The following is a 15190-nucleotide window of genomic DNA, read 5'->3' on the forward strand; positions in this document are numbered from 1 at the left end:
AAAGACACAGAAACATGTATATATGAAACACAGAGCATGGTAATCTGTTAATCAGCTGATAAAAACTCTTATCTCAGTGAGGCCAAGCTTTTATTTCGATCTGCTCTTAACAGGCTGATGAAGAGTGAGATGTTGCTTGATTGGCTCACCTTCCCGGCTGCATTTGGGTTAGCTCCTCTCTCCAGAAGGAGTTCTGCTACATCCACCTTTCCATATTTAGAGGCCACGTGGAGGGGAGTGAAGCCTTTCTGCTCAGAAGGAAAGAACAAACGGAAATTGCTTTTCTGTACATTCAGCTGGAACTGTAAGAGTTCTCATCACCAGAAGAACCTATGTGGATATAAACAATATCAATAAACAGTGATTTGCTGAACGCGTCAGACACTGCTAAGTGCTCTTTGATCTATCTGGTGCTTTCTTTTTCTTGGATGACTACAGAGAGACTGGATGCAAATGATTCTCACTACAGCACAACGTGGCACAGCGGGTTTCTAATAACATGACTGAAGGCTGCGTCTGTGTTTCCTGTCTTTGGGTGATATCTCTACTGCACAACTTCCCTCACAGAGCAAGAACAACTGTTTGCTTGATTTAATTAGCTCGTAGTTTTATCCTAAACTGATTACACTTATCAGGACTTTTTTGCAATAATTAAAAAGCAAAAAAAAAAAAAAATCATTCATGGGAAAAGACAACCTTCCAGACCTGCAGGTTTTGAATCCAATATTAACATCTAGCTTTGTAAATGACTGAAAATATCCACCTTTGTCATCTTTATTTGTTGTGCTCCAGCATCCAGCAGTATCCGGATGGTGTGGACGTGTCCTTCACGCGCTGCGATGTGTAGCGGTGTGTGACCCGCGGTTGTGGCCGAGTCGGGGTTGGCCTTGTGCTCCAGGAGCAGCTTGACAAGCTCCTTGTGGCCCATGCGGGCGGCACAGTGTAGGGGCGTCTGGTCATCCTGCAGAGATCAGGATTTATTTATCTATTCATTTAAATAATAAAGAGATTACTACAGAGTGGAGTGAAGTAATGAGGCAGTCACTCAAAGAAATATATCACATTAATGCAATTTATGTGGCTGATTGCAAATTAATGTACTAACGCAACTTCAAAATAAGAGAAAACATCCAAACACAGGAGCCATGAGCTTGTTTCGGATGGTAAAACCTCTACCTTAGCCTTGGCATCCACTTGTGCTGCGTTCTGTAGCAAGAACTGAGCGACCTCACAGTGTCCTGCTCTGGAGGCCATGTGGAGAGGAGTCTCCACTTTCTAACGTAGACAGAAGGACACAGCGGTCACTCATGGAGAACAAAAAATTCAGGAAAATCAGCAACATCACATTGCTTAACATTTATCCATCCAGCATTTTAAAGGCCTATGTTAAAAAGTGCTTTGGAACAAAAAAAAATTGAACAGGTTATGTTCTCACCACATTGGAAGCATTAGGGGAAGCCCCTCTTTGGAGCAGGTTCTTCACGATGTTCAGATGGCCCATGAAGGATGCTACATGAAGAGGAGTGAGGCCGGACTGCGCACACAAACACACAATAGAAGTCATCAAACCTCAAAACACATGCGTTACAAATTAGCTGAGTTGTTTGTGTTCATTATTTCGATCTGGCAGAGCGAGTTGGATTCACTTCAATAGCTGGATTCACATGGTCAGATATTCAAATTAAGAGCTCTGACTTAAAAGAACACTGAATAAATGAATCCGAAAGACTGATGTGGAGGTTCATATGCACAGAAAATTACATCAAACTGAGGCAGCAGCATCCCATGATGCTTTGCATTGTGACATTAACAACCTGTGGCAACATTCAACGCTAGCTGGAAGCCAGTCAGAATTTAAAATGGATTTTTCAGCACGACCAATCGAGCTTGCTGTTTTCTTGTTTGGTTTAGTTTGAAAAAGTATTTGTTTTATGAAAATTACTTTGTTCAAATTTGATCACAAAGAGGAAATAATATGCGACATTTCATCCACGTAATCGCAGCTTGTGATGCTGGAATTGGTGTGTTTATTTTCAGTTTTGAAAGTTTTGATTTGTGCATCACCTCTGTCACTACCTTTTATAAGTCTCAAAACATCGATCCCTTTATGGGTCTACCAGGTGTGAAAACAGATCCATTACAGTGGATGATTGTTCTTTTTCAGACTTGAGTCCCGGTGGTCACATGGTCTCACCTCTGTGACAGCTTCTAGGGAAGCAGAGTGCTTGAGCAGCAGGTCCATGGACCGCATGTGGTTTTTCTTGCAAGCAATATGTAGAGGTGTGAAGCCATTCTGAAAAAAAAAACAAAAACACGACATACCTCACGACTCGACGACACGTGTGGAATATTTTATAACCAGTCGAATAGCTAGCAAAGAATCTCACCAGAGCCCGTGCATTAGCTTTGGCCCCCTTGTCCAGTAGAACTTTGGCCATGCGGTGGTGACCGCAGTGGGCTGCTACATGAAGAGGGGTTAAATGATCCAGAGTGATATCATCGATCTCAGCGTTGTATTGCAGTAGCTGCCGAACGCAGTCCATGTGATCCCCCTGAGCTGCCATGTGGATGGGGGACAGTCCGTTCTGGAGGGCGCAAATTACAACGACGATAGGATGAAATAGAAGGTCGTTATGGTCGGAAAAGAAGAAGAAAAGCATGGTGAAAAGACCTGTGTATTTATCATCGTGTAAGTGCTACCGAGTCAATAATAGTCAGTTTCAGGAGTTCAGACTGAATAATATCAACACACTGTGCTAAAATTACTTGCAGATAATCTTGAAGCAGTAAGGTCTTAATATGCTTGTCCATAGCTGAGGAAGCTCAGATCGAGCAGAATAAAATGAATAAAACGACGTGCCATTTTCAGTTCAGCTAATTTTCCTGAGTTGCATATAAATTAGTTGCAAGTTGATCATTTGCTATTATTCTCTGACTGACTGATGTTTTTAAAGCCCTGAAAAGGACTCAAAGTCAAAACTGGGACATAAAAAGAAAGCCAAACGGTTTGCTATGCTTTATTAAATCCGTCTTACCTTTGTTTTGGCCTGGATGGGAGCCCCGTGTTCGAGCAGGATCTCAATAATGCGAACGTGACCGTTCCTGGCTGCACAGTGAAGAGGAGTCAGCTCATCCTACCAAACACAGACCAAGAGAGGAGAGAGAAATCAGCAGCATAATTCCAAAGGCTTTTAGCCAGATAAGATTCGGAACGAGCAGGTCAGCTGGGAAATATACCAATCTGGTAAATATTGGGAGGGGATTAAGCATGCAGAAGCAACACAATCCCAGAATCACTTTGGTCTGAGACGGACCACCGCAAACGGAGCGCAAAGTGAGTCCTTTACCTTACCTTTGTTTTGGCATCAATTTGTGCTCCTCTGTCCAGCAGTAGTCTGACCATCATCACGTTGCCCCTCCTGGAGGCTATGTGAAGGGGTGTGATGCCATTCTGGACAAGCAGGGGCAAAAAAACGAGTGTAATCTGTAATTACCTCATGTCTCAAGTGTCCCTATCATAATTAAAGCGGAGCCATGTATATAAATCTCTTCAAAAATATCTGTTAAGATCTCTGGTTTCTAATTTATTCAAACAACAGTGTCTGAGATCGACTGACCTTGGGGGTGAAGTTTACATTGGCGCCTCTGTTCAGCAGCAGCTGAGCTACACTCATATTTTCATAGTGAGCTGCAATATGGAGAGGTGTGAAGCCGGTCTGCAGAGAAAAACACACAACGGGGACGCACAACGTCAGTAAGGACAATTAGAATCTATTTATATCACCGTTTAAAACAAGGTTACAAAGTGCACAATACAGACTCCACCACAGTTCTGAAAATAAAGGTAAAGAGAGGAGAGACGAGCAGTCAGACTGAACAATAGTTTCCACTGTGAGCGTTTATTCTGTAAGGAAAACATGTTTTTTGGATGTTCCTGCGAGCGCGTACCTTGCTGAGTACGTCAGGGTTGGGGTCGTTCTGCAGCAGGACTGCAGCGGTGCGCGTGTCGTCGTTTCGTGCGGCGATGTGAAGCGCGGGGAGGCGCACCTTGCCTTTGGTGCCGTAGTTGATGAGCAGAGCCACGACGTTCTCGTGGCCCTGTTGGAGCGCCACTGCAAGGGGGGTGAAGCCATCCTGAGGTATGAAAATAAGATGATGATGTGAGCCTTGTGGCTAAACTTCCATATTAATACATGTTACACATGCTGAAATAAGTATGTTTATATTAAAAGCTTATACTTTTGGGAAAGAGTGATACTCCAAAATATATGCTTCCAGTCAATCAACTAAAACTTAATCAAGTTAAAAAATGTTCCCTTAGACAGGTAGTTGTTAAGGGGTAAACCTGTGAGTGAGCCACAAAAGCAAAAAGACACGAGAACAATACAAATGAAGGATGGAGAAAGCGTCCCACTGTGTCATATTACAGCCTCTGAGTGGAAATAGTGGGAGTTGTAATTTTCCCCTGCCTGGGTATTCACTGCCGATTAAGAAAAGCCTTTCTGTAGAGTTAGATCTCTCCTCTCAGTAGGTAGAGCAACTCAATATAACGTCATATTTGAATTCACAGTACTACTCTGTTAGTGTTATGAAGGCCGATTAAAGAGACACTGCAGTCCAAAAGGCCTGACAGCTGTGAGGACAAACCACACATACAGATGAATCTCTGTCACAGCAGAATGAGATGATAAAAATAAAGATGATCGACGGACTCGCCCGAGGTATGGTAGATGACATTTAATTTTTCTCTGTCAATGTGCATATATCTTATGACACACACACAATGTTAATACTCACAATAATACTGACAATTTTGATAGATATAATATGTGCTTAAACATCTAAGTAAGCATTAAAAATGTTATTATGAACTCACATACAAATGGTTGATAATAATCTACGACCCATCAAAGCACCTGAACTCAGATAGTTCTCCTACCGATAAAAAAATGCAGGACCGACTGGAAACACACCGCAATCTCAATTTTTTTAAATGCCACTGATGTTTCAGGAAGGTGAGCCTGGAACAGTGTCATGAACAGGACGTTATTTTGCATGAAGAGACACGTACCTCAGTTGGCAGACTCTGGTTGGCGCCATTCTCCAGCAGGAACTTGACCACTTCTAAATGGTTCTCCTGCGCTGCCATGTACAGAGGACTGAATCCTTTCTGTTATGACAAAAACACATTATGTAAGATGTGTTCACGTTTGAGTTGCTGTCACAGAGCCTGGACCTCATCCAAGCCTTTTTTTTTCCTTACGTTTCCTTTCAAAAACCGAAAAAGGGAAGTAATGCAGGTAAAACACATCATTACCCAGACTGCTTAAACCATATTTCTCATATTAATGAATAGTGATTTGAGAAAATGAAGCCTACGTCTTTGTTTACACTTCAGAGAAAAAATCTGAAGGATTTTTGTGTAACAGGTCCCTGGTGAGATGTAGGAGAATCTAAACATCAATATCAGGAATCCAGAGTCATAAAAAAAAGTCTCTTTATGGCCCCAGCAGAGCGCCGATGTCCCCATTATGAAGAAAGTCTGGAGACAGAAAAACTCAGAGAGGCTACAGTGACAAAAACACACACATTTGCTTCTTAAGTAAATGTACAGAAAGCTACTAAAATAACTGAAAACAGGCACATTCAGTACTGATTCAACTCTAGTCGAGTAAAACTATAAACGTGTAGGCTCTGCAGTGTAATTACAATGAACGTAATCCCTAACATTTCTAACAGTTTCAGGGAGACATCCTCAAACATCTCTTAAATAAGATCCTTTGTGTACTTTTGCTGTGAATCTGTGCCAGTTTCAGTCTCACCATATTGCGAATAGCTCTTAGACATTAGATCACAAAATAAGACAGTTTTTCTCTGTCTTTTTTGCTCTGCTTATGTAAATTTACTTTTTTACACCTTCGTTGTTGATTAACCCACTTGGATCATCTTTATTTGTGACACTGTCTCTACTTTGATGTTGAGAAGGCACGGACTTAATCGAATATGCAAAATAAGATGAAAACTTAAGTTTTCACACTCTCAAGCAAATAACTGAAAACTAGACGTTATGCGATGTGAATTATCAGCATTAAAAGAAAAGTCAATCATCACCCACATACAATAATACACAATTGTTATGTTATTCCACAAATTCCTGTTGATTTATTAAATACACAACATTCACTCTTGCCGACAGCCTGTGCAGACTCACGTGTGACTGGGCATTAACGTTGGCGCCATAGTTGACGAGCTCAGCCACCACTTTCTCCTGCCCCGCCAGCGCTGCGATATGGAGAGCAGTGTTCCCTTTCTGGAGGTCACATGCAAAACCACAGAGAAGGTGTGAAAAGACAATTAAAATGAATGAGAAGACAATTATGGGAGCCTAATGGCCTAGATCTGTGCTCTGAGAGCAGGACACTGAAATGTGTCCGGTGTCTTGCACTATTTAGGATGAAAACCGGCAGGGGAAGAAGCGCGGTTGAAACTCTCTGCATCCAAGAATTTGAGATGACAGCAGAAGTGACAACTGCATACAGTGGTGTTGCCACAAGCGAGGGCAGATGCAGCAAAAAGTTTTGACATTATTCATCACAAGAAATCACCAGCATACAGAAACGACAGGTTACCTTAGTGGTTGCTTCCAACTCGATGCCGGCATGTAAAAGCTCCAAGACCATTTTGACGTGACCTTCTTTAGAGGCCAGGTGTAACCCGTTGAGTCCATTCTTCAGGACAAAACAGAAACAAGATGAAATCAAGTCAAAATATGAAGAGTAAAATGAAAAAAGTACAGGGTATGTATGTACAAACTGTAAACAGTATTGTATACAATGAAAATATAGAGTGTTGGTATTCATATTTAAGGACATGAAACTACAAACTTATAGTTTATAAAGTATAAATCCATCTGACCATTCATTAATGCATTCGATTATCTCTTTAGTCTTTCCATCCATCCATCCGTCAATAAGAGAAATGTTCAAACAATTCATAAATTCAACTCTTGCCAAAATAGAATATTTCAATTTGAGGCTTCAGTCAATATAAAATAATCATATTTTGAATTAATTTCCAAGGAAAAGTGTTATGGACAGTAGCTGCTCTCCATCAGCTTTTTTGTAAATGTTTATAAATGCTGTAAAGCTTCTATGTCCTCATGAACTTGTTGGATATGTACACAGTTGGCGCTTTCTTTCAGTATCACTTATCAGTTTCAGCGCAGGCATCAAACGTTTTAGAGATTTAGGCTTGACCAGGTGCAAAAATCTGCATTTCTCCTCCATCCACAGCTCGTGCAGGAAAACCCTGTGACATGCAGGGCAGAGAAGCTGCAAACCTAATGATTACATGTAGGGCTAATTGGTCTCACATGCTGTCTGGAGCCTCATTTCTATGAATTAAATCCAAACGGACTTATTGTGAAACACTGAGGGATGCTGCGTGTGTCAGAAGAGGCAGTTTTTTTCCTTTTTTGTGCTGATTCCTCTCCTGTGCAACCAGTACTCTGAGCTCTACTGCAATTTTGACTTGTCATCACAGAACAAAAGAAACTAATATGTACACGACACCCTCACAAGTTGTCTTCGCACTGCGTGGGTGTCGGCCTCACAAACTGCTGCACCTGCTATTTTTCTAATGCCTGTCTCAAGCTTCTTTGCTTTTTCAGAATTTTGAACAGCTCCCTCCCTCCCTCATTTAAATAAATGCTGAAATGTTAAAACACTATTTAATTTCCTTGCAAGCTGAGGTGTAAGTATCTAGAAAGTGATCATGATTAATGATGATTTTAATCGCCCTGACATGGCAACCACCTCTATCCTCGTTCTCTCCTTGACTGTGATCATTACTACTCTGCCTCAGGAGTTGACACGAACTTATTAAAATCATGTTTTAGACTTTCATAAAAGTCCAATTCATTAAGAATCATACTTTAGCATAAAATATCGTAACCCTGCGTGATCAATTTATTCTGCGTACATGAGAAACATACTGACAGGTAAAGAACATCAGAAAAAGAATGTGATGTCCCTGTGGGCGCTACAGCATATGCCAATGTGCTCCAACTGCGCAGAACGCCACTTGTCTTGTTATTGGATCTCTAAAAATAACAGATAAACCAACAGCGACAGCATGAGGACTCCTTTCTGACACAGCAAACCGCCTGACGGGGCTGATGAGGAAAGAGGAGTGAGAGTGGAGGGACCGGGTGGGGGGTGGGGGGGGCTGAGATGGTCGATAACTGTTTTATCTCGGTGTTGTCTGATTGTGCGATTCTGTCTTTGCGGCTGACTGATACATATTGAACTCCAGTCCTTAATGCCAAACTGCCTGCCGTAACCAATCCGGCCAGCAGGGGGCTCGGTGATCTGCACTCCTCTCAGAAAGCCTCTCATCATACTGCAGTGTCACTCAATTCAAATGGGCAGCAGCACAGTGACTGCGTGGGCATGCGCGCAGTGTGTATCAGGAGCAATTACACACACTGCTAGATTTAATGTGTGGAGTTCTGTCGTGCAGACGAAACACGGCCAGACTCAAGTTTTTTTTCCCTTTTTATCCGGGATAAAAATGAGAAACGAGCAACAGTGCACAACAACACGCTTCCTGCAAACACTGGCATTTGTGAATTGTATCTAATTATGTGTACAGAATTCACTGCGGCGATATGGGGCAACAATGGGCGTCGGTGGTTGGGCATCTCAATGAAGAAAAGGGAGAAAGAGTGAGAGCTTCGCCAGCAGCCTGCAGGTCTGCAGCTATAGCAAGGACAGGTTATTGCAGCACAATCACATAAATCACATATAAAAATACCATCTCTGGCCTTGCCTCAAACCTGAATAAACAGCCATCAATATCGTCTCAACAAACGCAGTACAGATGAAGAAAAAGCAGGAAATTAAAAGGAGCTGAATCACATTAGGAAATAAAATTGCGGCTATTTAATGCAATTACAGTAGATCCTATCAATGGTGATTATTTAGTTGATCGCGATCTAAATACGCTGATGTTAACTCCCTTAAATTGTAGTTGAATTAATGTGTTTTTTTATTTCAGTAGACATCTTGGATTGTTATCGTCTCGTCTTCTGCTTCTCTTTGTCTGTCAGTAGTACAAACACAGAGTGATGTGATGGGGAGATAAACCCTGCTCTGGTTTATATATATATATATATATATATATATATATATATATATATATATGTGTGTGTGTGTGTGTATATATATATATATATATATATATATATATATATATATATATATATATATATATATATATATATATGTATATATATCACTTATTGTGCTAAACTGCTTTCACCGCAGGAGGGATACATTAAAAACAGTGAAATCCGAGACCTTAACGCTTCACTGCATGTTAGTAGTTGTTGGGTTAAAGCCGGACGTCTCCCAATACCAGAATTGGTCCAACACACATTTCGATTACTATTCTTTCTAAATTTGCAAGGTTCGATGACGATTAAGTTTTATCTCGATATTTCTGAAAACACAGAATAAGGAAACCTGCGGAAGCCGTCACACCTCCTCCCTCACTTCAGAAATAAATTACTCCGTTGGCACAACACCTTTCAGGAAGAGTTTGTTCCTCCCGCTCAGAGATCCGTCTCTGTCACAGACACTATTCGGTCTGCATATCGTAGCACTTGTACAGTTATTCTTCCAACACTATCCTACTCTACTATCTGAAATATGACTGCACTGTGTTGAAGCCGTATGCTAATACACATATTTATAGCCGAAGGTAATAAATCGTCTGGATTTGTTGGGTAATGATGCAACAAGGTGTAAGGGAGCAGACTGCAGGGCTGCAGATTGAGGGCACTATAATCTAATGCGCTTAATTATTTATATGCACTACTTTACACAATGATTAATAATAAGGATTTCTCGTGGTCATGAAACTTTAATTTCGTTTTTGGTCCTTTATTTTACACCATTTACTGGTTCTGCGAAGACACCTGCCTTCCACTGGAAAGAGCTGTGAAATTAGAGCGTGTGGTGCGTTCAAGTGTTCCTCTCCGAACTCCGTACAGACTGCACTTTGTAAGAGGAATAAAAATAAAGCGGCTAAACACCATTTTTCACTCAACACATCTCATAATCAGGACCTTATTTTCAAGGGGAAAGCCCATGTCGTCCTCACGGTGCAGGAACAATAACGTCCACATGAATGTTTCAATAGGAGGCAGAAGCTGTTGAGATTCATCTTTACAATGATTTTCATTTACAGGCAGTCTTCATTTGTGAGATGATGGGAGCCGGTGATTGAGTGTGATACATGTTATTGGATTACAAAGTCTTTTTGATACTAAATTGTTGTCAAACTTTTAAAACGAGATGCTAATTATTTCTTGGGTTGCTGTGATTGTTCTTTAGGTGTGCACTTTAATTCATTCATTGTTTTTGTTAAATATTTGAATTATGGCACGACGATCAACTCCACATCTGCACAATGATGTAGTGATTAGACTCTGGCTTTACAGCAAAAATATTATGAATTTGATGATGGGTCACATCTAATGTCCACATGACTTTATTCCTGTCAATCCTCAAAATGGTGTAAATAACTAGTCTTACAACAATCGCTGTCCGTGTGCATTACCCTAAAAACAGAGATTACTCCCACAGTGGTTGTGGGAGTAACTGAACTTATGGGAACTTAATGCATAAAATGTTTCTGAGCCTGAAGAACAATACAGACATGTGCAATCAGATCTCTGTTTGGTCTGTTGCTTTTATATAAATAAATGAATGAGTTCAATGACACTATTCTGCTTATTACAGTGCACTGAAAGTTTAATTACTTCATTGTTTAGCATTCTCTTAAGGCAAAGTTCTTTATGCATGTGCAACATGGACTAGCAACTGTTTTTCTCTTCTTAAGGATAGATTCAGATTTGCTGCATCATCATCATCATCATCATCATCATCATTATCATCATCATCATCATCATCATCATCATCACACCATTAATTTTAAGTAAAAAAAAAAACAAAACAAACACCAATACACAATTAAAAAAAATGAAAATGCCTATTTGATGGGTTATTTTTTGCTTCATTTGTGTAAATGACAAAACAACATTTTAAATCAAGTCTAGAGTTTTCAGTTATTTCTCTAGTCTCTTTAATACAACCCTTTATTAAATATGATTCATCTCAGATTGGCTTTGCTTCATTATCTTTTCAAACACTCTTCAAAATTGTGTAGATGTAGCTTCAGGAATTTTTTAAGCATGTAATTCAATGTAACTCATACCTCAATGCAATTTGCCACTATGTACTCAACATTGTTTCTTTTATAATATCTAGTCAAGTAAGATGGCTTCAGACAACAACAACAACAACAACAAAGCTTCATTTGCATATTTATCCAGGAAAATATGCCTGGAATCTTTACAATTATCCAGATCAATTGAAACAACTCCTCCAGTATGAACAATACAATTAAAAACAGTTCCAGAATAACACATATAGTTAGGAACGAGTGTTCAGCACTCTCTCTGCCTCTGACTGTAACAGTGTGTGATGAAAATAGAACATATTAGGGTTTGCTTCATTCACTGTTGTTGCTGATACAGGTAGTTTTATGCAGGCTGTTATTATTGGCTTTGTGGACACTAAATAAACATTGTAACTGATTTTGATAAGGCACACTGTTTAATTTAATGGTTTGTTAACTGGAATCTGTGGGTGGCTTCTCCCCCCCCCCCCCCCCAGAGTCACATCCAAACACACAGACACAAACAGCAGCTGAACAGACTGAGAGCCTCTCACCTGATTGGCTGTGTTGATGTCGATCCCATTCTTGATGTGATCCAGAGCTTTGTCCAGGTTCCCTGAACGAGCCGCGCGCAAGAAACTGGTGGCTGCATCCGCCTGAAATGAATGAGAGAAGGTGGAAACGTTAAGAAGAAATCAAATATCTCAACAATCCAGTGCACTTTAGCAAACATATTTCATAAAAGCAATGTAGTTCATATGAACACACACACACACACACACACACACACACACACACACACACACACACACACACACACACACACACACACACACACACACACACACAGTCCCTGTTCACTACCAAGGTTACCAGCTTCATATACCTGCGCATTTACTCCGACATAAATAGACCTGAATTATGCAGTAATGCTGTAATTAGACATTATTACTCATCAAACACTCCGGAAGTCAATGTCAGGTTGTAGTCACAGTGAAAATCCCAGTCAGATTACAAATCTTAATTCAACATAATGAAATCGCACTGCGTTGAGGTGAGTCACGACGCAACATGTGGGGAATATGATACGTTTACCGGTTCTCGTTCCCCCCCTGTAAGAGGCTTAAAATGTCAGACTGCTGACAGTCAAGTTTGGCCCACACTCGGAGCTTGGCAGACATTCACAGCGCACTCCGCCACGAGCTTCGCTGTCTGCCCGTCTGATCTCCGGCAGGAAAAAGCTCCTGCGGTTTGAGTCTCGGCGAGCGTCAGTATTTGTACGCCCACATCTGAATTCATTCATCAGCCGGTAGTGTAATACAGCTGACCCGCACAATGAGATGTTTCCGATGCCCCGAGGAGGAGATACTGCGCGGTTGCGCTGCACTCTTTGACCCTCTCTCCACCCCTGCCACCGGAAAAGTTACACATCAGTTTGAACTGTTATTGCAAAGTGCTTTAATTATCCTGCAGTGCTGAAAGATTGCCTGCCCTTTTCTGGTGACTAACATTGTTTTTTTTTTCTCTCTCTCTCTTTCTCTTCCCACATATCTTGTGTGAAAATTGTTCCGTGTTATTTTTGAGCCAAGTGCTGCATTTATTTGTTCATCTAACAAATAAATAAAAAAGGTTTGGAGCTCTTTAGCTTCTGTCAAAGCCATTACTATAAGAGATATTCTTCTCTTTTTACAAACACTATTTAATGTACCAGTGATAACTCTAAGGTCATTTTCATTTAGTATATTTCGGCTATTTTTTCTTTTTTCTGTTGGGCTCTTGTTCTGTGTATCAACATGTACTGGCAGGGTTGGCTACTGAATGTGTTTTGTTTAGTGTGAAATACGTAGATACAGAAAACAAGTCACCACTGTAATCACTTTTGCAGTTTACTTTCAGAAACCAAAACTAAACCATTTTCATGGAAACGGCAGAAACGCTGTCATTTCTTTTTGTACTGAACCACAAATGCATACACACATAGTGAGCAATACGGTGAGAACACGAAAGAGTTGTATGGAGAGACGACAAAGTTGGAAATCACTACAGGTGACTCTCAACAACAAAAGTCCCAAGAGAATATGGCCTTCGATTATTAATACTCTTTAGGCTGTCATTTTTTGTCATTGTCCAGCTGCTTGCGAAAGCCTTTTACAATGGTTACAGACAGAAATGTCTTCAAAAAGTTGTGTTTTCAGTGGCTCCAAACCCCGTTGTCATGTAAACAGACACAGAAGGAAAGCTTCCTGTTTTCCATTGAAAACACTGACGTTTTATCGAGGTCTTACGTAGCTGTTTTTCCTTACGTCAAAGCGTGAGGACGTAAGAAATTGTGATGTTCTATACAAGTACGTCTGGCATCCTTTACAGTATCTTTTGATGTGATATGAATAACAACAGTGAGACAGGACTTCAAAAAGCCGCCGTCGACGCCATGAGCCTCTCCACTGCTAATCCAGTGTGTTGCTTCTGTGGATATTAAAGGTGTCTGCTGCTTTAAGTGAAGCCTCCAAAGAGTTTCTCATGTTTAGGAAACTGGTGAGAAAAAGTAACTGTTTGGCGCAGAGCAGAGTCAGAATACATGTTTACAATCTGTGGGTAGCTGAGTCTTGTATTAGTAACAGCCTTTGAAAGTGTTCTGCTGATTATGTTCACAATATGCTTGTTTTTTCTTTTACTTTCGAAAGAAACACAATTTCAAATTTCACAGCTAAACACCTTTGATGTTGTTCTCTGTCTTCGCAGTGGTGTGTTATTTGCAGCTCGGAGTCTGCACCTGCATCTCTCTCCTTCCTCCCCGTCACGCCACAACTCAGTCTCATGAACCAGTTTTCCCTGTGTATTCATCACCTGTACTGTGTGTGTGTGTGTGTGTGTGTGTGTGTGTGTGTGTGTGTGTGTGTGTGTGTATTTGTAAGTGCAGCAGAGTGTATTTTGCAGAAAGTGAAAAATTTTGCTCTACCTTGCAGTAGAACTTCATCCTGTAACACTTTGCTCTCACGGTCAAGCTAAAATTCATTTTTCTTCTTTGAACTACTAGCGTTATTAAAGCCCCCTCCTTCTTTTTTTTTTTTTTTTAACTGCTCCAGCCACATTTTTGCTTTCTGGCCTTGTGCTTTATTTGCAATCATCCTGTCAGTTCCAGCAAATAATCTGATTACTCAAAGCCCTTGCTTTGCAGTCCGCTACAAATACCCCCTGCCTTTAACCTACCTGAGCCGAAATCTGATTTTCAGTCTTCCGCTGCTTCCTTCCACCTACTTTAGAGGCTAATGTGACATCTTCACCTCATTTTTCAAGCTGTTCAAGTCGCTTACATTTGTTACAAATTAGCTTTATTGCTAAGTACAAAATAAATCCACATATGGTTGCATGGCAACTCAAGTGAGAAAAAAAAAATCACATAACAGTGATAGAATGATTAATGAACAGATGAAGAGTGAAAGTTTAACTGTGAATAAATTGTATTCACTTTTTATGTAAGGTTATGCATTTGACAAATTTATTATGGTCCGCACACAAGTAATTATACCTTCATATTGGGATGTTCAATAGTAGAACAGCAAAATAACATTCACTTAAATAAAATTAAGATACATACAAGAGATAAACATAAAAAAATAAAAAACTCAAAGTAGGTGTATTTGCAGATACAAAAGAGCAAAGACAAGATGCACACTCTACAAATCTGAACCACAACAAAGATCAGAAGTTAAAGGTCACAACACGACAGTTTTCCAGAGCACAGTGACAACACGCACAAGAGAGAGTCACGAAAACCACACAGACACCAACACAGCGCACAAACAGTCAAATCTACAGCTTCCCTAGCTCTGCACAAAGTTTAAATGTCCAGCTTTTATCATTAGAAAAAATCTATCTGTGAGCTTCTCCACTTCACCTGATCTATGTGGAAATATTCAACAGTCATGTAAGACATTCAGTATCT

The 15190-nt window shown here is 40.4% G+C and overlaps 1 protein-coding gene across 1 annotated transcript in view; it reads right to left on the reverse strand.

Moving 5' to 3' along the window:
- The window catches only part of ank1b (ankyrin 1, erythrocytic b), a 73749-nt gene that overhangs the window by 26031 nt on the left and 32528 nt on the right, over positions 1 to 15190 (reverse strand). The window contains exons 2-15 of the mRNA XM_030084511.1: positions 11799 to 11900; positions 6630 to 6728; positions 6212 to 6310; positions 5072 to 5170; positions 3949 to 4134; positions 3618 to 3716; positions 3353 to 3451; positions 3036 to 3134; positions 2388 to 2585; positions 2195 to 2293; positions 1436 to 1534; positions 1177 to 1275; positions 764 to 961; positions 150 to 248 (exon numbers count right to left, since the gene is read on the reverse strand). Of these exons, the coding sequence (XP_029940371.1) occupies positions 150 to 248; positions 764 to 961; positions 1177 to 1275; positions 1436 to 1534; positions 2195 to 2293; positions 2388 to 2585; positions 3036 to 3134; positions 3353 to 3451; positions 3618 to 3716; positions 3949 to 4134; positions 5072 to 5170; positions 6212 to 6310; positions 6630 to 6728; positions 11799 to 11900 (1674 nt within the window). The remainder of the gene's footprint in view (positions 1 to 149; positions 249 to 763; positions 962 to 1176; positions 1276 to 1435; positions 1535 to 2194; positions 2294 to 2387; positions 2586 to 3035; positions 3135 to 3352; positions 3452 to 3617; positions 3717 to 3948; positions 4135 to 5071; positions 5171 to 6211; positions 6311 to 6629; positions 6729 to 11798; positions 11901 to 15190) is intronic.

Source organism: Salarias fasciatus, assembly GCF_902148845.1.
Source record: "Salarias fasciatus chromosome 7 unlocalized genomic scaffold, fSalaFa1.1 super_scaffold_4, whole genome shotgun sequence".
NCBI classification, from domain to species: Eukaryota; Metazoa; Chordata; class Actinopteri; order Blenniiformes; family Blenniidae; genus Salarias; species Salarias fasciatus.